The following is a 25,109-nucleotide window of genomic DNA, read 5'->3' on the forward strand; positions in this document are numbered from 1 at the left end:
GTTGTTTCAAACAATGTCTGTGTAACTTATTTAGAGCAAACTAAGTCAAAAAAATGCTTACTCCTCAAATAAAATTGGTTTATTCAATATATATTTGGGAAGTTGATATCTTTTCATATCCATCTAAAAATGTTTATCTTTTTGAAACAAACAAATCTAACAACTATATTTAGGGAAAACTTTGGGGTCATGGAGCAAACCGGTTGTAAAACTAGCTTATCTGCAAAATGGGTTCATTTTCGGGTAAACTTCAAAATCAAAGTCGATATATCAACTATCAATAAAAACGTATGTACCAATAATAATAATAATCATAATAATGAACACAAGTCAACTCCATTATTAAATGGAATTCTTTATTAAATCATTTATGGCTACGAACGTCAAAGCAGGTGTTTGCACAAGGGCTTCTATTTCAAATGATTTGTGGTCAAAAATAAAATATAATGTTGACTACATACTAAAAACTAACAGTGGCCACAGGAGGTAACAATGGACTAATAATACAAATAAAACTTGAAGTAAGAGTTCATACACTCTTCAATGACAGACAACTCAGTGAAATAAAAAAAGATTTTATAAACTATTATTTGCTAGGCAACTAGATCTTTACCTCTATGAACAAAATACAAGCCCCACTGGATTTGAAGTGCCTGAGGTCTGTTCTCTTACAAGGTGGATAAAGAGGTCCCACTTTTAACGGCAAACTCTTTAGAATGTACTTACATCGGCGAGAGAAGAAAACTGCTTTCTCATTCCCTCTTGCACCGTCTCACTCATCAATATGATGAGCAACAATTCACAAACTCCAAAAAATATATTTTTTTCAGTTCTATAGGTAAAAAAAAGAAGAAAAAAAGAGCATCCATCCCAGATATACTGTGAATGCAGAGAGACTGAACTGCACAGAGTTAAGTTAGTAACACCTGCATAGGATCCTTCCTGGAGCTCCACTGTGACCTCGGACCCTTGGGGAAATGCTGGACTGAGGTGTCCGTGGAGGTGCCTGTAGGGGTCCTGACTGCAGCGTGTGGGCACATTGTGGGGGGCAGGCGCTATGAGGACCCACTCCCACTCCCGCTGGCCTGGACCTCTGGACCCTCTGGGGAGAGGAGAGACAGGTCTGGTGAGTGATAGGCTAGGGGCAGTCCAATGACAGTGTTTTAAATTACATTCTTGGACTTTTTGAATGGGCCAGATGTTGTAGCTTGAATCAAATAAGACAAAATCCAAGACAATTGACAACATCCAAGGAAAAAGTACAAGGGTAAAAAGTCCCATTCAAAGATCCCCAGATAACTTCCTTGGACCCCCAGATAACCTCTTTGGAACATCAGCGGGGGTGTCCAAGATCACTTACTTGGACTTTCAAATATGTTAGTTCGATCGTTAGGGGGCATGTCCAGATGACCTTTTTGAACCCCCAGATAACTTTTATGGACCATCGATAGGGGTCTCCCAGATCACTTCCTTGGAACACCAAATAACACTTTTGGACTATCACTTTGTCCAGATATCATCGTCTCACTTTTTTTGAACAATCACAGTAAGAGGACTTCAGATTAATTTGGGGTGATTGGATCAGTTTGGGTAACAGTTAGGCTAAAAGGGTTCTATAGTTTACCTGTGGTGTTGGCAGTGGGTGTGAGCGGTTCGTCCTCATCACTATCCTCCTCGTTAGACTGGGGGTGAGGGATGTGGCCGTCTGGAATGGGGACCCGGGGCTCTGGCTCCTGGTCTGAGCGGCTCCGCAGTGCCAGGATACGGTGATGCAGCGCTGCGTACAGCTGACCTGTGTCCTTAGAGCTCGCCTGGAACAGACACATAACTAACTCGTCAGTACTATACAGGAGGTCCTGGCAGTGTTAGATATACTAATCTATTACCATGTAATTATAGTGTAATTACTAGGGGAAATATTTAACTATTAGAATATGATTTTTTTCCCAGATACCCGGATAGTTGAAATTCAAAGAAAATTCATGCTTTTGAATCTCGACCAATCTGAATGACGCAAATGCACATGGCAGTGGTAAACAGCGTACATTTGCTTTTCTCCGATAGTTTGGCTAGCAGCGACAGAGATAGAGAAGTCAGATTTTCACCATGATATAACTTATTCTGTTATAAAAAGGTTATCTGGTGAATGTTTTGCATTGATCTGTGTCAGGTATTGTGGAAACTCCATTAGGTGAGTGCCTGTAATTGCTATCTGAAGTGGGGAAAATAGCATACCGATGTCAGGGCAGCCTGGAGGGATAAATGCGCAGCAGTAGCTCAAAGTACAGTTCAAAAAACAACATTCAAAAGTTTGTTGTTTTATTAAATGAAGAATTTCAGATGTCATGGTATATCCTTCTAGATAAAAATGTCACATGGATAATTTTATTTAGACAAAGTTTTTTCATTGTTAAAATAGGCCTACCATTTTTTTCTCCTAAGATGAACACTCACTCAAGTAATCACAAACTAACGTTGGTTCGCATATCAGGATATTGTCACGACTTCCGCCGAGGCTGCCTCCCCTCCTTGTTCGGGCAGGCTTCGGCGTTCGTCGTCACCGGCCTTCTAGCCACTGCCGCTCAATATATCATCATTCCATGGAGCTACTCTCCCTTTGTATTGCCGGGGTAGATATTTCCCCTGTGCCTGTATATTGTTGGAGTATCCCGTATTGTGTATTGCCAGGGTAGATAGTTTCCCCCTGTGCCTGTTTTCGTGTGTCGCTATCCAGCGCATTTGTGTACGACGGAATAAACTCTGTATTCGGTGATTTACCCTCCTGCGCTTGACTCCTTCTATCACACTCATCACAGATATTCCAATAACCGTGCCCATCCCTAGTAATTACTATGTAATAAGTAATGTCGTCTTACTCGTACCGATATGAGGAAGACCTTGACCCCCTGGTCCTCAGTGTCCATGGCTGTGATCCGGACGCTCTTCTCGCTGGCCTTGTCCGTCTGCATTTGGGGCCACAGCTTGGTGTTGAGGATCAGACGCAAACTGCCCTGGGTCCTCATCACTACAGGGCCAGAACAGCACAAACTCAGGTTATATACAATGCATATAATAAGCAATATAATACATTCAAATGGGAGTTGCGTTTTGACAGATGTTCAAAAACAACTCCATAGTATCATACGATGCAATCCAGGGTAGTGCGGCATGACAGTAAGGTGTATTTGGATTTTTAAATGCACTAAATGGTTGATACGATTTGATTCAACAGTGTTATGCCACTGTAATGACTGTACCTAGCCTGGACTGTAACGATCCCTCCTCTGTGGAGGCCATATCATTAAGCCTCAGTAGTCCTCTGCCTCTCTCCACCCAAGACTGGGATGCTTTGTCAAACACAAACAACTTGCATTGGACCTGAGACAAAAAACATGCCATTGTCAGATAAATGACCATGGACGATTTCAGCCTATTTCCAACCCTGTCTGAGGAGAAATGTAAACACAAAACTACAATGGGTAACTTTAAATCAACAATTGCTAAATGTCCTGGTGAAGTAAATTGAACGTTACTGTAAATATACTGGCATTGAACAACAAACAACCAGAGCTTTTGCATACCTGTAGAACATTACTCTCCGACTCCTCTCCAGTTCTGACCTCTACCTTCTCTAACAAACACCTCTTGGCTGTGGCTTTGGTGTAGGCTGCTGCCGACTCCTCCAAAGACTCTGTCACATTGGTATCTGCAAAGAAGAGAACCACAAACCCATTTGAAAATGAACAGCAAACAAGAAGGACACTTTGGACATCTGAAAATAAGCCAGTGTCTCCTTTCTTGGATTGCCATTATTATATGGGCTTAGTAACATAAATTCCATATTTTTTCATATGCAGTATGTTCTTTTCTCTGCCCACCTTTGTCGGGGCTGCTGTCCTGTGAGGGTGGCTCACATGGCGGGGCGGCAGGGGGATCTCTGCTGCCCTCTGCTGCCTGCTCACATTTCGGCGGACTCTGCAGAACAAGAATGTAATACAACATGCTTTAACACAACTTTGTGGATCCCATCTTTAGTTGGCAGGGGGACAAATGATAGAAAAACCACAGACATAACAGATGAGTAGATTAGCCTCACAAAACAACACGTCTCACCAGGACACGATCCAACATGTTCTGTCCAAACACAAACTTAGCCCCGTCGTCGGTGTTGTTCTCAGCCTTCTGTAAGCTGGGTGGGAAACATACAGAGGAAAGGATGTTATAATAATAATAATAATAATAAGATTATAAAATTATGATAAAATAGTAGTCTAATAAAACTGATGACTGATAATATCCATTAGAGCCAGAATCCATGAGAGACTAACCTGGGAGTGCTTCTATACTGTAGGAAATAATTGGTTTCCCCTGATTCTGCTGACAGAGAGCCTTTCTTGTCACTGCTTTCCTCAACCTAGACCAATGGGGAAAAAGGTCATGATCAGACAAATAATAACAAAAGAACATACAAACTCACGTAATAGAGCATGCAAGGCCACAAGAGGCTGCTATATTTCAGCAATAACGCCCGAGGAGGTGTGGTATACAGCCAATATACCACGGCTAAGGGATGTTCTTACGCACAACGCAATGCGGAGTGCCTGGATACAGCCCTTAGCCGTGGTATATCGGCCATATATCACAAACCCCCGAGGTGCCTTATTGCTATTATAAACAGGTTACCAACGTAATTAGAGCAGTAAAAATACATGTTGTCATACCCACGGTATACGGTCAGCCAATCAGCATTCAGGGCTTGAACCAGGGCTGTTGCGGTGACCGTATTACCGCCACACCGGCGGTCACGAGTCATGAAGGCAGTCAAATTCCACATGAACGTTTAGTCACGGTAATTAGGCTTCTCCAAGCTCTGATGCTGCCAATGGTTATTAGTAGCCTACCAAACCTGCTAACTGCCTTTTACTCAGCACTCTATTGTCCTTCTAATCACTCTGACATCAATGCAAATGTAATCGGAAATCTAATCAAACACTTCATGAGAGCCCATGAGCTCATGTTGCGCAACATTTCTATAGGCTATGCAATTGCGGGAGAAAACAGAGTAATGGCCGCTAATAAAAAGAGGAGGATCCCATCAGCTTTCTATAGGCTAGACCCACTATATTTATTTCTCAACTTTCCTAATATTAAGCACATTGCTTATATTTACAACAGGAGTATAGCCTACCTGGCTGGCATGAAAATAAACCAAGGGGAAAAGTGTCCTCCATTCGCTATTTAAGTGCATAGATGACATGTATTTTTTCCCACTGCCCCTGTTTCCATACAGGTGCATGATAATGGTCCATTCTAAATCAAAACAAATGTCACACATATATTATTTTGTATATGTAAAGACGAGATTAAATCAAGAATAGTCTGATGGGTGACAATATTAGCCTATCACTTGTGAATTATATATTATCACTTGTGAATGATGCCCAGCATAAGAAACAATGCCTTTTTTGTGTTGACTTGTTCGAATCATAGTCACACACCTCATGTAGCCTAGCCCATAGGCCTATACGTTTTAATAAGGTTTGTATCACAACTAAAGTGGTCAAATAACTTAATTTTAAGAACATTAATCTGCTTTACAAGGGGTGTAGAGCCTAACTGGCATATACAGTGGGGAGAACAAGTATTTGATACACTGCCGATTTTGCAGGTTTTCCTACTTACAAAGCATGTAGAGGTCTGTAATTTTTATCATAGGTACACTTCAACTGTGAGACGGAATCTAAAACAAAAATCCAGAAATTCACATTGTATGATTTTTAAGTAATTAATTTGCATTTTATTGCAAGACATAAGTATTTGATACATCAGAAAAGCAGAACTTAATATTTGGTACAGAAACCTTTGTTTGCAATTACAGAGATCATACGTTTCCTGTAGGTCTTGACCAGGTTTGCACACACTGCAGCAGGGATTTTGGCCCACTCCTCCATACAGACCTTCTCCAGATCCTTCAGGTTTCGGGGCTGTCGCTGGGCAATACGAACTTTCAGCTCCCTCCAAAGACTTTCTATTGGGTTCAGGTCTGGAGACTGGCTAGGCCACTCCAGGACCTTGAGATGCTTCTTACGGAGCCACTCCTTAGTTGGCCTGGTTGTGTGTTTCTGGTCGTTGTCATGCTGGAAGACCCAGCCACGACCCATCTTCAATGCTCTTACTGAGGGAAGGAGGTTGTTGGCCAAGATCTCGCGATACATGGCCCCATCCATCCTCCCCTCAATACGGTGCAGTCGTCCTGTCCCCTTTGCAGAAAAGGATCCCCAAAGAATGATGTTTCCACCTCCATGCTTCACGGTTGGGATGGTGTTCTTGGGGTTGTACTCATCCTTCTTCTTCCTCCAAACACGGCGAGTGGAGTTTAGACCAAAAAGCTCTATTTTTGTCTCATCAGACCACATTACCTTCTCCCATTCCTCCCCTGGATCATCCAGATGGTCATTGGCAAACTTCAGATGGGCCTGGACATGCGCTGGCTTGAGCAGGGGGACCTTGCGTGCGCTGCAGGATTTTAATCCATGACGGCGTATTGTGTTACTAATGGTTTTCTTTGAGACTGTGGTCCCAGCTCTCTTCAGGTCATTGACCAGGTCCTGCCGTGTAGTTCTGGGCTGATCCCTCACCTTCCTCATGATCATTGATGCCCCACGAGATGAGATCTTGCATGGAGCCCCAGACCGAGGGTGATTGACCGTCAATGTGAACTTCTTCCATTTTCTAATAATTGCGCCAACAGTTGTTGCCTTCTCACCAAGCTGCTTGCCTATTGTCCTGTAGCCCATCCCAGCCTTGTGCAGGTCTACAATTGTATCCCTGATGTCCTTACACAGCTCTCTGGTCTTGGCCATTGTGGAGAGGTTGGAGTCTGTTTGATTGAGTGTGTGGACAAGTGTCTTTTATACAGGTAACAAGTTCATACAGGTGCAGTTAATACAGGTAATGAATGGAGAACAGGAGGGCTTCTTAAAGAAAAACTAACAGGTCTGTGAGAGCCAGAATTCTTACTGGTTGGTAGGTGATCAAATACTTATGTCATGCAATAAAATGCAAATTAATTACTTAAAAATCATACAATGTGATTTTCTGGATTTTTGTTTTAGATTCCGTCTCTCACAGTTTAAGTGTACCTATGATAACAATTACAGACCTCTACATGCTTTGTAAGTAGGAAAACCTGCAAAATCAGCAGTGTATCAAATACTTGTTCTCCCCACTGTATAAGCAGCGCATGAGTTACAAGTTTGGGGAAGATAATTTTCACCGTAGAAATGCACCTTTATAATAAAAGCATTACATGCGTAATTTAATTTGCGGTGACTTTTGATAATGGTGTTTTCCGCTAATGGAACATTCGCGCTTATAGCCTACTACCATGTGCGCATTGCTGCGCTTATAATGTGAAGAAAAAGCCTAATATTTTATCAACATTTTAAGCTAAACGTTATGATTTGTTGCGTCTGCCACATTGCATTAAAAATGTTTTTTGATGCTAGTGGTTGTATTAATTTGGGATCTATCGCATCCCACAACTGTCCCAGACTATGTTTGGAATATTAATTTCTCGCACAGAATAGGTCGACTTTTGTACTATGCGGGATAGTAGATTGACATAGGCTAATGCTTTTGCTGTTCGTTAGGTCTACTCATCTTGTTGGCTAATGAAAAGTAAATGTGGACAGTTCTTCCAATATCTTCAATCTGCACCTCGGAATTGGATAAGGATGCGCGCAGTTGCGTCCCCGATGTGTCTGTCTTAACTTGTAGCCTGTGAGAAAGACCCGATCACGTGACTTAGAGCCATGTGAGTGAGAGACGCATCGGATTGCGCAGCACACTCAGGGAGAAGGGCACAACGCAGCATTCCGGGCCACAAAGGGGATGCCGCCGTAAAATGATCAAGTGCTTGTCAAATTGTGAATGAGAGACAATTGGAGTGTGTACAGGCTGCGCAAAAAACAAAGCAGAGCCCATGCCTTTCAAGCAACTTTTTTCAAATCATCATTAGTCTTCTCATGCAGCCTTACAATGTATTAAAAATCAAAACATATAGCCCAACGTTTGTAGAACAACTAAAGTTCCATGAATAACTCTAAATTAAGCATATAGGAGTACCTATTTATTTGTTACCCACTCAACACAGAATAGCCGCATGTGCGCACTGTTCAATTGTATTCTTCATACTATAAAATAATGCCACGGAATTATAAGCAAATCTTTCTGCTAAATGAACTAGTGTAGCCCACAGCCATTTGGCATAGCCACATCAGGACTTAACATAAGGACATGCTAAGTATGCTATTATTTTCTTCTGAAATAGACTACATTTTCTTCATATCATGCTTCTTTAGACCGTTCTAAAATAAATAATGGATTTATTGTGAAGGTGTAGGCTATATTACATGGATTTATTAGACTTTTTAAAATGGCTTGTAGGGTGTGTGTGGAAGCCAGGAAATGCTAAATGTGTTTATGTTAATTAACGGTCAATTACCGTGAGACCGACAGTTATTTGCTTGACAATCACCGGCTGACAAAATTTTGTGACCGCCACAGCCCTAGCTTGAACCACTCAGTTTATAATTTGATTTACCCACACACCTCAATGGGGTGTTGTTAGGTATGAGGCAAAGCCCAGAGCATCTTTGAAACGTATTCTATATGACATGTACTTTAGTTAACTATTCAAATCACCATGGCTCTGTCTTTGACATTCTGACCAAATACAAATGTGGATTCCACAGGAGGATCGGGTTCTCTCCTTTCCTGCTCTCACCCCTCCTGCTCTCATCCCTCCTGCTCTCACTCCTCCTGCTCTCACTCCTCCTGCTCTCACTCCTCCTGCTCTCACTCCTCCTGCTCTCACTCCTCCTGCTCTCACTCCTCCTGCTCTCACTCCTCCTGCTCTCATCCCTTTTCTTCTCCTTGAAAGATGAGAGCAGCGAGACACATTCATGGAAATTCCATACTGAATGTCCAAGCATAAAACCTTCCTTGTGTCCTGTTGTGTTCTGTGTTGTCGTTAGGAGCTTGATAACTATATAGGTTATTATATGCCACTGTAGAGCCCTTCCAATCGGTGAACATGTAGCTAGCGTGGCGCCCTTTGACCTCTCAGCTTACCTGTGACTTAGCCATATTGTCTGTGGAGCCATCACAGTTCTCTGTGTTGTTCTGGGTGACTGGCAGACCCTCTGACGACCTGTTCACTCCATTTGTACCACTGTTCAAACCTATGAGGACCACAAGAGGAGACTCAGGGAAATTCAAGAAACAGATGTTTTGTCCAAGCACATTGAGATAAAATAAAGCTGGAACAGAATGGCCATTGCAGAACATAATGAAGTAGTATAGCTGTTTGTCTAAAAGGATCTGAAGACTTTGAGGTTAAGTTTTCCTAAGTGTACTTACCGGTCTGGGTTAGTGATTTGGTGGCCGGAGGGGCCTGCAGTACTGCTGGTCGTAGTACACTACGCTGCTGCTCCTTGGGCTTCTGGCTCGGGACGCCTGCAACACATTATACTTACTAAATATAAGGCTCTGGACAGACCAACGCCAGACAAACAAGGGCCATCTTTTTCTCAACTTATTGTGATGTTTTACATTGACATTTTAGTCATTTAGCAGACGCTCTTATCCAGAGCGCATACATTATTTTGTAATTTTTCATACTGGCCGCCCGTGTGATTCGAACCCACAACCCAACTGAGCTACATCCCTGCCGGCCATTCCCTCCCCTACCCTGGACGACGCTGGGCCAATTGTGCGCCGCCCAATGGGTCTCCCGGTCGCGGCCGGCAACGACAGAGCCTGGATTCGAGCCAGGATCTCTAGTGGCACAGCTAGCACTGCGATGCAGTGCCTTAGACCACTGCGCCACTCGAGAGGTTGTACATTGTTTTTGTGACTGAGCCTGTGTGCTGGAACCCCAAAACCACATTTAAGATTTTCCCTCAATGGACAATAAAGCCTCTCTGAAATTGGCAGGAGAGAGCACCCACCTGCACTAGGCGCCTGTCCATGGATCAGAGTGGGAGGCTTCAGGCGAAACCCAACCGTCTTCTCCTCTGTTGACAACAGAACAGAGAAAGATGGAGAAAGAGAGAGGGAATATGAGATTTAAGTTAGGCCAGAACTTTGATTGAGAAAAAGCTAAACATTCTTGTCATGATTCTTCAAGGGTAGTTCTCCTTATCATGCAAATATCAGGTAGATTAAAAAGGAGATCTTAAGACAACTATTCATGAACTCACCAGGTTCTGAATCTGAATTATTTCCTGTCGGGGACTGACAGAAACTGGATGGCATGAACACATTGTTCTTAGAAACTGCATGAGACAATAAGAAATAACATGAGTACAGACCCTTTCTCCACACACTAACAAAATAATATTTTAATTCAACAAAACGTACAAATTACCTGAATGTGCGGGTGGGAACTGTGTTAGTGACGATGTTCTTTCTCTCTTGGCCGGGGGACAGTAACTACTGCCATCTTTATCAGAGTCTGGAGGAGACAGAATCAGCAAAGATTAGCAAAGTAACTAAAATACAGTAATATGAGATAGACGTGTCACATTTTCCAAAGCACTATAACCTGCTTGGTTATCCTCCTCATCCTTACCTTCTCCATCCTCAGCACTGGACCCTTCTGCTGATCTCTGTTAAGGGTATGACAGAAAACGAGAGAAATAGAGGAGGAAACAGATAGTCAGACACAGGAAACTGAGTGAATTATCCAGTCAGTGTGAAGCCAAGTCTGATTCATAGTCTGATTCACTGTTTCAATTCTTTCAGCAGAGGTGTGAAATGAGTGTCTCACCTTCTGTGCTTTATCTTCCTGGAACACAAACACTGGTGGGGCTATGGCAGGCTTCTCTGCAAGATAAATCATATGTGTCACTGTTGGAGATATAATTTCACAAATCTTTGGGCAAAAGCTTAAAGGGAAAATCCACTCAAAAAATATATTTTGGTATTTTGTTCATTAGTCCACTGTTGTAAAAGTCCCAAAATGTTTTGCATGTCAGCAGTCAATTTTTCAAGATATTGGAATTTCAAGAAGCAAAGTGTCACCGGCCACATCATCAAGATGATGCAAAAAGCATCATTTGAGTGGATTTTCCCTTTAATCTCCTAGAGTCGATGTCCGCACCCCTGTGGAAACCTAATTAACATAATTAAAAACTCCCCACAAAAATCTGGCAGTTTAAGCTAGAAATAGTTTGCTTTGGATGCGTCTTAATCCACCGAAAATCGGTCTTCTCACAAAATCGTCTGTAGCGTCCGAAAGATTTGGCCTACATACTATTATGACCCCTCTATGGAAAGATGAGACTCTCATGAACATGATGGTGTTCTCAGTTTTGCTCTACCCCCACAAGCATCTTGGGACTCGTCTGAAGTTGGTACAGCCAATCTGCCAACTTCTGTCTATAGCGTCCGAACAGTTTGGGCTACACAATAATTCCCCTCTGTGGATAGGTGAGACTCTCACGAGCACGTACATGTCAGTTGTTTTGCTCTATGACGCCCATAGGCCTCACAAGACTCGAATGAAGGTCCCCCGGTACCAGTTGAAAAAAATGAATAGAAGTACAGTGCATTCGGAAAGTATTCAGACCCCTTCACTTTTTACACATTTTGTTCCGTTACAGCCTTGTTCTAAAATGGATTAAATCGTTTTTTGTCTCCTCATCAATCTACACACAATACCCCATAATGACAAAGCAAAAACAGGTTTTAATAAAAATATGCCATTTAGCAGACGCTTTTATCCAAAGCGACTTTTACAGTCAGGTTATACATTTTTGCAAATGTATTACAAATAAAAAACTGAAATATCACATTTACATTAGTATTCAGACCCTTTACTCAGTACTTTGTTGAAGCACCTTTGGCAGCGATTACAGCCTTGAGTCTTCTTGGGTATGATGCTACAAGCTTGGCACACCTGTTTTTGGGGAGTTTCTCCCATTCTTCTCTGCAGATCCTCTCAAGCTGTCAGGTTGGATGGGGAGCACAGCTATTTTCAGGTCTCTCCAGAGATTTTCGTTTAGGTTCAAGTCTGTGCTCTGGCTGGGCCACTCACGGACATTCAGAGACTTGTCCCGAAGCCACTCCTGTGTTGTCTTGGCTGTGTGCTTAGGGTTGTTGTCCTGTTGGAAGGTGAACCTTCGCACCAGTCTGAGGACATGAGCATTCTGGAGCAGGTTTTCATCAACGATCTCTCTGTACTTTGCTCCATTCATCTTTGCGTCGATCCTGTCTAGTCTCCCAGTCCCTGCCACTGAAAAACAACCCCACAGCATGATGCTGCCACCACCATGCTTTACCGTAAAGATGGTGCCAAGTTTTCTCCAGATGTGACGCTTGTCATTCAGGCCAAAGAGTTCAATCTTGGTTTCATCAGACCAGAGAATATTGTTTCTCATGGTCTGAGAGTCCTTTAGGTGCCTTTTGGCAAACTCCAAGCGGGCTGTCATGTGTCTTTTACTGAGGAGTGGCTTCCATCTGGCCACTCTACCATAAAGGCCTGATTGGTGGAGTGCTGCAGAGATGGTTGTCCTTCTGGAAGGTTCTCTCATCTCCACAGAGGAACTCTGGAGCTCTGTCAGAGTGACCATCGGGTTCTTGGTCACCTCCCTGACCAAGGCCCTTCTCCCCCAATTGCTCAGTTTGGCCTGGCAGCCAGCTCTAGGAGAAGTCTTGGTGGTTCCAAACTTCTTCCATTTAAGAATGATGGAGGCCACTGTGTTCTTGGGGACCTTCAATGCTGCAGAAATGTTTTGGTACCCTTTCCCAGATCTGTGCCTCGACACAATCCTGTCTCGGAGCTCTACGGACAATTCCTTCGACCTCATGGCTTGGTTTGTGCTCTGACATGCACTGTCAACTGTGGGACCTTATATAGACAGGTGTGTGCCTTTCCAAATCATGTCCAATCAATTGAATTTACCACAGGTGGACTCCAATCAAGTTGTAGAAACATCTCAAGGATGATCAATGGAAAATTGATGCACCTGAGATCAATTTCGAGTATCATAGCAAAGGGTCTGAATACTTATGTAAATTAGGTATTTCTGTGTTACATTTTTAATTAATTTGCAAAAATGTCTAAAAACCTGTTTTCGCTTTGTCATTATGGGGTATTGTGTGTAGATTGATGAGGAAACATTTTTATTTATTCAATTTTAGAATAAGGCTGTAACGTAACAAAATGTGGAAAAAGTGAAGGGGTCTGAATACTTTCCGAATGCACTGTTTATATGGAGACAGTTTAGTGCCAAAAATAACGGGTTAAATAAATGTTTAAAAAAATTTAAAATATAATAATGTTTCCTGATCTTTCTTATCTCTCTCAAATATAGGACACAAACTTCCTTTAGATTTTTTTGTTGTTCCATTTAGTGAATCTGTTATTCAATGCGTTTGTATGGGCTAATAGCAGTAAGGCCAAATAATAATTTTTTTTGTATTTTCTTTTGATACTTCAAGGGGTCTTAAAATTCCAAATCAAATAGCTAAATGTTCTTGGTATTCCACATAGCTTAGTAGAACCCCTTCCCGCCCGGTATGGTTTTTCAATACCGTCAATACCGTTTAAACTATTAGAAGTTTTTTAAAATAAATTTGAATATTTGTAGCTACTTTTTAAATATCTGCAGTCCATGTGTGCAATACATTAGGAGATAAAGAACATTCCGTTCTTCATTTCATCTGTCACATTATTAAAAAGCTTACGGTAGTCCCCAGTCACGTCTCATATGGTGTTTGTTTACAAGCAAACATTAATGAAAGACCGGAGCGTTGTGAGTCACTCACTGTTGTGCAGCATGCGCCAGGTGATCTACAATATATATACAAAGTCTGTGGACACCCCATCAAATTAGCAGATTCGGCAACACTCGTTGCTGACAGGTGTATAAAATCGAGCACACAGCCATGCAATCTCCATAGACAAACATTGGCAGTAGAATGGCCTTACTGAAGAGCTCAGTGACTTTCAACGTGGCATCGTCATAGGATGCCACCTTTCCAACAAGTCAATTCGTCAAATTTTTGCCCTGCTAGAGCTGCACCGGTCAACTGTAAGCACTGTCATTGCCAAGTGGAAACATAGGAGCAACAACAGCTCAGCCGGACATATTCAATCTCTCCCTATCCCAGTCTGCTGTCCCCAAATGCTTCAAGATGGCCACCATTGTTTCTGTACCCAAGAAAGCAAAGTTAACTGAACTAAACAACTATCGCCCCGTAGCACTCACCTCTGTCATCATGAAGTGCTTTGAGAGACTAGTCAAGGATCATATCACCTCTACCTTACCTGCCACCCTAGACCCACTTCAATTTGCTTACTGCCCCAATAGATCCACAGACGATACAATCGCCATCAATCTGCACACTGCCCTATCCCACTGCCCTAAGAGGAATACCTATGTAAGAATGCTGTTCATTGACTATAGCTCAGCATTCAACACCATAGTACCCTCCAAGCTCATCATTTAGCTCGAGGCCTTGGGTCTGAACCCCGCCCTGTTCAATTGGGTCCTGGACTTCCTGACGGGTCACCCCTATGTGGTGAAGGTAGGAAACAACACCTGCACTTCACTGATCCTCAACACTGGGGCCCCACAAGGCATCAGAAGGCGAGGTCAGTACAGGTGCATCAAAGCTGGGACAGAGAGACTGAAAAACAGCTTCTATCTCAAGGCCATCAGACTGTTAAACAGCCATCACTAGCACATTAGAGGCTGCTGTCTATAGACATAGACTAGAAATTACTGGCCACTTTAAGAAATGGAACACTAGCCACTTTAATAATGTTTACATATCTTGCATTACTCATCTCATATGTATATACTGTATTCTATACTATTCTACTGTATCTTAGTCCATGCCGCTCTGACATCACTCGTCCATATATGCATATATTCTTAATACATTCCTTACTTAGGTGTGTATTATATGTTGTGAAATTGTTAGATATATCGGTAAGCATATCGGAATCGGCCGATATTAGCTAAAAATGGCAACATCGGCATCGGCTCTATGTATAGTTTAACGTCGACGTGCAAAACCGATATCAAAGCTGACGTGCATACCTTGTATAATGTGGGTAGATGACGTAATGACGCTATGAAAAATACAGCGCTACACATGCAACACAGCATTCCTAACCTAGCCCACAATGTCTGCTGTGTGGATCTATTTTGAAGTTTCAAAGGAAGATCACAAAAAGGCCATATGCAACGTTTGTGCTGCTATTATTTCCCAAGGAGTGGAGAAAGTGAAATCTTTCAAAATCACAAACCTAATTACTCATTTGAAAGGGCATCACCCCCAGACGTTCAGCGACTACTTAGAACAAAAGTAGAAAAAAACTAAGCGCACACTTCCAACAACTAAACAAGTTCAAGTCGAGCAGTCATTTGAAAGAGTAAGAACATTTCTGTGAGACAACTCAAAGGCGAAATCCATTAACGCCAAGATAATGGAATTCATTGCCCTTGACAATCAACCGTTCTCTGTCGTGGATGATGTTGGCTTTCGCCGACTGGTCAAGCACCTCAAGCGCCGGTACACACTACGAAGTAGGCGCTATTTTTCAGATGTTGCCCTACCGGAGTTACACAGTATTGTTGAAACGCACATCCATGAGCTACTTGCTATGGGCGTCACTGCTATTAGTTTCACGACTGACATTTGGACCAGCGATGTCAGCCCCATGAGCATGCCGAGTCTGACAGCACAGTGGGTCGACGAGGATTTCGTACTGAGCAAAGCCGTATTGCATGCTCAAGAATGTGCTGGTTCTCATACCTCTGCTGCCATTTCAATGGCATTAGAGAACATGTTTGAAACTTGGAAAATCCCCAAGAACAAAGTACACGCTGTGCTACGTGATAATGCATGTAACATGACAAAGGCTATGGAAGAATGCGGAGTCGCCAGTTTGCCATGCATGGCACAAACGCTGCAACTGGCTGTGAACGAAGGTGTTTTGGCCCAACGCAGCATATCTGACACAGTTGCAACAGGTAGGAAGACAGTGGGTCATTTTAAACACTAACAGCCTGCATACAGCCGCCTACAAGCAATACAGGAGCAGCTTGGAGTGAAAATGAAAAGGCTTAAGCAAGACTTTTCCACCAGATGGAACAGTACTTTTTACAAGATGGAGAGCCTGCTGGAACAAAAACAAGTGCTTGGCGTGTACGCAGCCGACTATGAGTTACCAGCAACAATCAGTACAAACCAGTGGACTCTCATTGAAAACATGAACAGACTCCTAGCTCCATTCGAACAACTGACTCGAGAAATAAGCTCATCAACTGCGTCCGCAGCAGACGTGATACCCTCTGTCATGGCATTGAAACGCCTGCTCAACAAAACTGCCGACACAGACCGTGGGGTTAAAACTCGCAAAAGTACTCTACTAGAGGCTGTGAACAAGCGATTCGGTGGCATTCTCTCTGAGCCTCTTTACTGTGTCACCACCATGGTCGATGCTAGGTACAAGGACTGCTACTTCGATGCAGACAAGAAACAGGGTTTACGTGAAATGTTAACAGACACAGCTGGACAAGATGGAAACGGACACAGTGACAGTGCACACCGAGGAAGAGGACCCATGACAGAAGAGGCCACGGACAGACAGAGCTGAAACTTCATTGCTTGACATGTATGATGAAATCCTGGTTGAGAATGGAACGACTGAACAAAGGAACAACAAAACAGCACAGCAAGTAAGTGAAAGAAGTAGGTTTTGATGATGTTTTACTGGAAATGGGGACATATGTAAATGCCAACAAAATAACATTTTGGTCAGTGTGTGTTTCTCTGTGAGAGAGCGACGCGTTGTATTTTCATTTTCTGTTACTACATCAGCCAACATTTGCCAATGTTGATCTATGCCTAATGATCCTTTGGAATGCAAGAATAATGCAATGTTGTATTAAATGTACTAACCCCTCCCCCTTCCCATTATTTTTAGATACTAGCACACCTGACAGATCCTATTATTCCCAGGAATGAAGATGCACTTGGATACTGGAGAAGTAACAAGCACCGTTTCCTCATCCTAGCTGAAGCTGCCCGCAAGTATCTTGGTGCTCCCTGTACTAGTGTGGACAGTGAGCGCCTTTTCAGTGCAGCTTCACACATTGTAGACGAAAAAACAAACAGACTCTCCTGACAAAGCTGAGCAGGTCCTCTTAGTGATGAAAAACCTCCCCCAAATGTTAAAATTGTAAATGGGCAGTCATATTGTAACCCAGCCATCTTAAATCACTGGAAGAAAATAAGGCCAAAGGCTTTTCTGTTGTTTATTCATGGCTGGTCTAGGTCAAGATTTTAAATTTAAAACTAAGCTTTTTTTTTTTTTCTAAATGAAAGATGAGATATATACAGTGGGGGGAAAAAGTATTTAGTCAGCCACCAATTGTGCACGTTCTCCCACTTAAAAAGATGAGAGAGGCCTGTAATTTTCATCATAGGTACACGTCAACTATGACAGACAAATTGAGAAAAGAAATCCAGAAAATCACATTGTAGGATTTTTTATGAATTTATTTGCAAATTATGGTGGAAAATAAGTATTTGGTCACCTACAAACAAGCAAGATTTCTGGCTCTCACAGACCTGTAACTTCTTCTTTAAGAGGCTCCTCTGTCCTCCACTCGTTACCTGTATTAATGGCACCTGTTTGAACTTGTTATCAGTATAAAAGACACCTGTCCACAACCTCAAACAGTCACACTCCAAACTCCACTATGGCCAAGACCAAAGAGCTGTCAAAGGACACCAGAAACAAAATTGTAGACCTGCACCAGGCTGGGAAGACTGAATCTGCAATAGGTAAGCAGCTTGGTTTGAAGAAATCAACTGTGGGAGCAATTATTAGGAAATGGAAGACATACAAGACCACTGATAATCTCCCTCGATCTGGGGCTCCACGCAAGATCTCACCCCGTGGGGTCAAAATGATCACAAGAACGGTGAGCAAAAATCCCAGAACCACACGGGGGGACCTAGTGAATGACCTGCAGAGAGCTGGGACCAAAGTAACAAAGCCTACCATCAGTAACACACTACGCCGCCAGGGACTCAAATCCTGCAGTGCCAGACGTGTCCCCCTGCTTAAGCCAGTACATGTCCAGGCCCGTCTGAAGTTTGCTAGAGTGCATTTGGATGATCCAGAAGAGGATTGGGAGAATGTCATATGGTCAGATGAAACCAAAATATAACTTTTTGGTAAAAACTCAACTCGTCGTGTTTGGAGGACAAAGAATGCTGAGTTGCATTCAAAGAACACCATACCTACTGTGAAGCATGGGGGTGGAAACATCATGCTTTGGGGCTGTTTTTCTGCAAAGGGACCAGGACAACTGATCCGTGTAAAGGAAAGAATGAATGGGGCCATGTATCGTGAGATTTTGAGTGAAAACCTCCTTCCATCAGCAAGGGCATTGAAGATGAAACGTGGCTGGGTCTTTCAGCATGACAATGATCCCAAACACACCGCCCGGGCAACGTAGGAGTGGCTTCGTAAGAAGCATTTCAAGGTCCTGGAGTGGCCTAGCCAGTCTCCAGATCTCAACCTCATAGAAAATATTTGGAGGGAGTTGAAAGTCCGTGTTGCCCAGCGACAGCCCCAAAACATCACTGCTCTAGAGGAGATATGCATGGAGGAATGGGCCAAAATACCAGCAACAGTGTGTGAAAACCTTGTGAAGACTTACAGAAAACGTTTGACCTGTGTCATTGCCAACAAAGGGTATATAACAAAGTATTGAGAAACTTTTGTTATTGACCAAATACTTATTTTCCACCATAATTTGCAAATAAATTCATAAAAAATCCTACAATGTGATTTTCTGGATTTTTTTTCTCATTTTGTCTGTCATAGCTGACGTGTACCTATGATGAAAAGTACAGGCCTCTCATCTTTTTAAGTGGGAGAACTTGCACAATTGGTGGCTGACTAAATACTTTTTTCCCCCCACTGTAGCAGTTTATGACAGCCTAGAGACAGTAATTTTTTCAAGCAGTTAAAGCTAAAATGATTAACAGCATTTTAGTTTAAACCAATATTTATTTCAAAGCATTTTTAAGTTTCTCCATACAGTCAAGATTGGATAGTAAGAAGAGCCACCAACAACTTAACCATCTTTGTAATGTGGGGCAGCTAAAATATTAGTGTCATGAATATCTGTTGTGCAATAAAATACATTCATGGATTTGTCATTTTTATAATTGACAAGTTATTAAACAATCTGTTCATAACTGAACATATGACACTTTGTTTCAACTATTTAACTGTACTGGAATGCTTAAGAGGCCGCTAAAACTTTAAATATCGGATATCGGTATCGGCCAAAAATGTCATATCGGTGCATCCCTAGATATTACTGCACTGTCGGAGCTAGAAGCACAAGCATTTTGCTACACCCGCAATAACATCTGCTAAACACGTGTATGTGACCAATAAAATTTGATTAGAAGTGGTAGGCCACACAAGCACACAGAACGTGACCGGCGAGTGCTGAAGCGCGTACCGCATAAACATTGTCTGTCCTCGGTTGCAATACTCCCTACTGAGTTCCAAACTGCCTCTGGAAGCAGTGGAAACGCGTTCTCTGGAGAGATGAATCACGCTTCACCATCTGAACGCTACCTGCCCCAATGCATAGTGCCAACTGTAAAGTTTGGTGGAGGAGGAATAATGGAATGGGGCTGTTTTTCATGGTTCGGGCTAGTTCCAGTGAAGGGAAATCTTAACGCTACAGCATACAAAAACATTCTAGATGATTCTGTGCTTCCAACTTTGCGGCAACAGTTTGGGAAAGGCCTTTTCCTGTTTCAGCATGACAATGCCCCCATGCACAAAGCGAGGTCCATACAGAAATGGTTTGTCGAGATCAGTGTGGAAGAACTTGACTGGCCTGCACAGAGCCCTGACCTCAACCCCATTGAACACCTTTGGGATGAATTAGAACGCTGACTGCGAGCCAGGCCTAATCACCAAACATCAGTGCCCGACCTCACTAATGCTTGTGGCTGAATGGAAGCAAGTCCCCGCAGCAATGTTCCAACATCTAGTGGAAAGCCTTCCCAGAAGAGTGGAGGCTGTTATAGAAGCAAAGGGGGGACCAACTCCATATTAATGCCCATGATTTTGGAATGAGATGTTCGACGAGCAGGTGTCCACATACTTTTGATCATGTATTTGGACTACCGAGTGGCGCAGCGGTCTAAGGCACTGCATCTCAGTGCTTGAGGCGTCACTTCAGACCCCCTGGTTCGATTCCAGGCTGTATCACAACCGGCTGTGATTGGGAGTCCCATAGGGCGGCGCACAATTGGCTCAGCGTCTTCCGGGTTTGGCCGGTGTAGGCCGTCATTGTAAATAAGAATTTGTTCTTAACTGACTTGCCTAGTTAAATAAAGGTAAAATAAAAATAAATGTAGTGTAAATACAGTATGGAATTCACAACTAAATGTTTGCCAGCTGGATATCTTATAACTATTGAGTTAACTGTCTAAAATATGCTGAATGCTCTGCAGTTGTGCATTTGGTTTGCTAATACTTGTATAGTTTAGGTCAGAAACTGAACAAAATGTTTGCAATGTGCTATTTAGCATTTTCTATGGGATTTTCCATGTACTTGTTAGCATTACTAACCTTCGGATTACAGAGTATGAGTGGGGTTTGAAAACAGTGCCCCATGTGTTCAGTGCCGGTATTACCGAATATCCCAGTATGGCACAAGCTCGGTATGAAGGTATGACAATATGGATACCGCCCAAGCCTACATTTAATTATACCGAGCTGACAAAGACCCGCAGGTTAGGCCAAGGCGAAAATGTAACAAGTTTTGTTCAAATGTGCACTTGCTTCACCTCCCCCAGAACACAATAAACCTCAGGGCTCAGGCATCCCAGTCAGTGTAAGTGGACTCCCCTGTCACTGTCAGTACCCACACAGCTTTGATAGTACCCCAGCCAGGACCAAGTAAATCTTCTCCCCAGGCTATAACTCGAACTCTCTAGTCATGAGACTTCCCTGAATAGGAGGCTCTAGGCTCTGGCCAGTGTGGCCACTAACCCCAGTCCAGCTGGAATAGCCTGCTATCTGCCACAGCTGAGGAGGGAGACGTGCCAGTTGTGATGGGGTAGGATAAATGGAGGACTGCCAGCCTCAGCAGATGGATTTGAAGGATGATATCAACCCTAGAACGACTCACTGCTGCTAAAATCTGCCCTTGCCTATTTTTAGGGTAAGCCATTTGGATGGGATCTGATTGCGAGGATGTGTGTGTATGACTTTATATAATTTGACTGCCAATGTGTGCGCCTACGGGTGCTTCGGGTCAACATGATGCAACTACACTGGGCTTGACCCAATAAATCAGGCAATAAAAATATAGAAACAAAACTGAAGGTGCTATGGTGAAGGTGATATGGCCATGATAGGGGGAAAATGCAGAACAGAAAGGGCAGCAAAGACATGGTCTGTTTTAGAAGGCTGGGCATGAAAATGTGCTAGCTACTGACACTGAACAGTAAAAGCAGATATAAAAGATAGCTTTTCAATATGTAGGCCTAGTAGCTTGAAGGTTTATGTGGTCAGTTGTCCCCAGCTGAGGCACAAGGCTTTGTGATGGCTTGGCATTGCTCATGTGCCCTCGAGGTGTGAAAGACATGCATAAATGCTTGCCAGAGATGGTGGATGCACACTGCAAGGTTTTTGACTTCTGCATAAATAGGGTTTTACTGATGCCTCCAACCACACCACTGCTATTCTCTGTGATACGGCAATGAAACATTCCCCCTTTTTATAAAAAACAAAAGGAAAATACATGGATTTGCCTTGTCACAAAAGAAGCTCTACGGCATTTAGACTATCAAATGAAGGAAGTGGATCAAACAGACTGCACTTCCTTGATTTAATCTAAATTTGTAACAATGCTGAGTTACACTCGATATAGCCTGCATACTCTAGTCTAGTCTATACGTCTTTGAAATGTAGCCTTTCTGACTAGGCTAGTTCTTTCAGTCTGTTGACATTGACAGAGGAATGTCTGTTGTTAAGTTACAGTAAAGGCTACAATGCAACTCAATCTACTTCATGTAGCCTATAGCCTTAATTCTTTATCATGAGAGTACCTTGCCTAAAAATGAGTGAGGTGACGATTGCTTACATCACTAGAACTCAGGTACTGGACAAGATAAAAGTCCACAATATTGCAACCAAACTACCTTCAACGAGGCAAAGGGGATTTGGAAGGGGGAAAACGGACAAAGATCCACCTTGTACCAAAACATTGTCTCATTAAAAGTTGATTGAGTGCAAACTGGTTGTTTCTGGGTCCCTCACCCACCTCCATATCCACTCACCCTTGTCCTCGTCCATGCTGTCAATTCTGATCCCTACCTCTGGCTGTAACCATCACAAGCTGAACATCTCATATTCTTCCTGCTAAGAACAGAAGGAAAATCAGAAGTGTTTCAGTAAGGGGAACAAGTTGTCATGACCAAAACAACTGATTAATCTTCTCATTCGATTGAAATTGGAAACTGACGGAAATGAATGATGTGTGATAGGCAGGCATGTCTCCAATGACCTCATGCATTGTAAGTAACAGCTGACGAAATGAGAAAGGAATCCAGGACACAGAAGATAAGAGAAGCGAGAGGGGTTTTACATTGAAATGGAATGGGTGTTCTAGTGTCTTTCAATGGAGCAGCTGTCAAGTAGACTAACTCCAGAGACCTCTACCGTGACATTCTGGAGCAAAGAGTGTCTACAGGCATTAATCTCATTAGTCTTCTATTCACATAACGTTTAAGCCTCTTTCTTTTGGGATAGCTGCACAACTTCACATCTTCATTAAATCTCACACATTTGAATGAATCTGCATGCACTGAAGAAAAGGTGTTACAGCAAGCCATTGTTATTTTTGATGGTGAAATCAGAAAAAGAAGTCCAGAGTAGAGAGACAGTTGAAGGTTTGAACGTTCGGTAGTTAGCTCTATGTACAGCTCAATTTCTGTATTGGCATCATTCTAGGTATATAAAATAGGATTGATTTTAAACTGTATAAAAGTCAGTCATTCAAATCCATCTAGCTAAGTACTTTGCAAATCCTGTTATGTAACTAGGCTATCTAGGTTTCTGGTACAGTATTGCTAACGTTATGCATTGAACTCGCAACATTGTCGTCTGTACCTCAATGGGATAGACACCTGTAACATCGAGCAATCAGCAAGGACAAGAACCAGTTGTCTGTAAACAGCACCGCCATGCAAAAAAACCTGTCAAGTTGGGATATGTTGACCGTGTCTTAACGATAACCTACCTTAATTAGGCGTTTTGACCATAGAAGTCCTAGATAGCTACATGGTGATAGTGGGAGTTTTAAAAAGGCTATTCGAGAAGAGAACATTTCCACCGGTGTTTCCCATGTGACCCAGACAGAGAACTAGATATATATTGTTCGTGCGTTCATGTGCTTGATTTATAAAATAGATACACACATATTTACAAAAATTCAGATAAATCGGCAGGTAATAATAGTTCACTCACTACAGATGTGATATTTTCACGTCTGACAACTGCCCCCCCCCGGGTTGTGCCACACTGTCCGGCCCGCAGACCCCTACTCCCCCCCGTAAAATATAGCAAAGGCCGGGGGCTCTAACGTATGCTGTTTAGTCAAACCGCTGCCTCCAGATCGAGCTGCAGACAAAACGGAGCATTCCCTGCACATCTGCTGACAGTCCAGTCGCAGTCTGAACTACATTCACTCACTGTTGTGATTCATTAGATTTGTTTATCTTTCCCAGCGAGCGGTTCCTTACCTTCGTTTGCCAGGTCCGCCATTTTACTTCCTCACTGACACCCACAATACTCCGCGGTAGACATGCGTGTTATGGCTGGGCTAACAAAATGTTACCACCACTAGAGGGAGTCATGTTCACACAATGTAAGCATAATGAAACATCACACTTGACTTAAGTTGAAAACATTTTATTAATTTGACAATAAAGCATCATGTTTTCTGTCTATTTCAAAATAGCAATTATCTTTCAAATATAGAAAAAAATGGAAATAAAAACAAACAGTTGTATTGTATAGCAAAAACTGAACTATTGCTTTGACAGATTTACAAGTTCAAGGCCTATGCTATTCAGTTTTTTTTAACTAGGCAGAGTTCCTCCATTAGTGCTATCAAACCATAATTATTAATTTATTCACAATTTATGGAACACAATGAAATCCCTATTATCCTACACGATCATTTAGTAAAAAGCACTTTTTGCAAAATGTCTCAATGTGCATCGGCCAAATGAAACCATTGATGTAGTTGCACGTGATCAAACGCTACATGTTAGCTGTTCCCATTACATAACTTGACACATTTAGCCCTATGTAAGCTAACCTGAGCAGGTGGCAGTGATTATTTCCCGTAACAAATTCTGCATCAGCCTATCAACGTTAACAACCTATGGCATTTCTTAAAATAGATCAAAATGGCCACCAGAAGGATATTTTTAAACCTGCAAATTCCGCTTGGTCTGTCTCAAGTATAGTGCCAATATTGCATGATGCATCCTTGACTACGCTAACAGAAACATTTCAAAAGGCACGTTTTCACATATATGACAAAATCCCAAGTTTTTGCACATCCGTTTCACACACATCCATGTGCTTTTACAGAAAAAAAAGATGAAGGAGGTCTATACAATATTTATACAGTTTATCATACATCGTTACAAAAAGTTAAAGAGCCTTATGGACTTGTCAAATAGCTGTCATGTACCGTCATTATTCAGTCCTGGTGGCACACACTGTTGACGCTAGAATGACAGTGCTCATTAACCGTGATTTCAAGCCCACCTCTTGTCAAGTATTTTTGTTAAGAAAAACACTGTTCATTTCTGGTCCGCGATGCTAGATTCAAATAACGCATTTGTCACAAAGTGGATGATTATAATAATGCATATAAAACGTTGTACGTGTAGCCTACACATATATTAGTGCTGAGCAATTAGTGTTTTATGAGGTCGGTTTCGGGTTTGATTCTGAAAAA

At 42.4% G+C, this 25,109-nt stretch overlaps 1 protein-coding gene across 4 annotated transcripts; it reads right to left on the bottom strand.

Annotated features, from left to right (window-relative positions):
* Positions 1-943: 943 nt before the first annotated feature.
* On the bottom strand, positions 944-23,944 carry LOC121533595 (ran-binding protein 3). Of its 4 annotated transcripts, none has more exons than XM_041839679.2 (17): positions 23,878-23,922; positions 22,414-22,495; positions 10,835-10,890; positions 10,637-10,673; positions 10,433-10,519; positions 10,266-10,340; positions 10,014-10,079; positions 9,424-9,519; positions 9,136-9,245; positions 4,329-4,414; positions 4,114-4,189; positions 3,879-3,975; positions 3,582-3,706; positions 3,258-3,378; positions 2,883-3,025; positions 1,625-1,811; positions 944-1,102 (listed from the first exon to the last, which is right to left on the bottom strand). In XM_041839679.2, exons 2-17 carry the CDS (start codon positions 22,427-22,429, stop codon positions 1,056-1,058), a joined length of 1,425 nt encoding a protein of 474 aa, XP_041695613.1. In that variant the 5' UTR covers positions 22,430-22,495; positions 23,878-23,922; the 3' UTR covers positions 944-1,055. The 4 variants fall into 4 exon arrangements, with proteins under 4 accessions (XP_041695613.1, XP_041695614.1, XP_041695612.1 ...); XM_041839680.2 differs by having other exon boundaries at positions 22,414-22,492; positions 23,878-23,895; XM_041839678.2 differs by lacking the exon at positions 22,414-22,495 and having other exon boundaries at positions 23,878-23,944.
* Positions 23,945-25,109: the final 1,165 nt, after the last annotated feature.

This window comes from Coregonus clupeaformis, chromosome 20 (assembly GCF_020615455.1).
Source record: "Coregonus clupeaformis isolate EN_2021a chromosome 20, ASM2061545v1, whole genome shotgun sequence".
In the NCBI taxonomy this organism is placed as follows: domain Eukaryota; kingdom Metazoa; phylum Chordata; class Actinopteri; order Salmoniformes; family Salmonidae; genus Coregonus; species Coregonus clupeaformis.

Excerpts from the sequence above, each read along its gene's own strand:
- LOC121533595 (XM_041839678.2), bottom strand. The coding sequence starts at position 23,899 with ATGGCGGACCTGGCAAACGAAG. Across the intron at positions 10,520-10,636 it reads CAGTGCTGAGGATGGAGAAG|ACTCTGATAAAGATGGCAGT; the intron begins GTAAGGATGAGG and ends TGTCTCCTCCAG. Across the intron at positions 4,415-9,135 it reads ACAATATGGCTAAGTCACAG|GTTGAGGAAAGCAGTGACAA; the intron begins GTAAGCTGAGAG and ends CCATTGGTCTAG.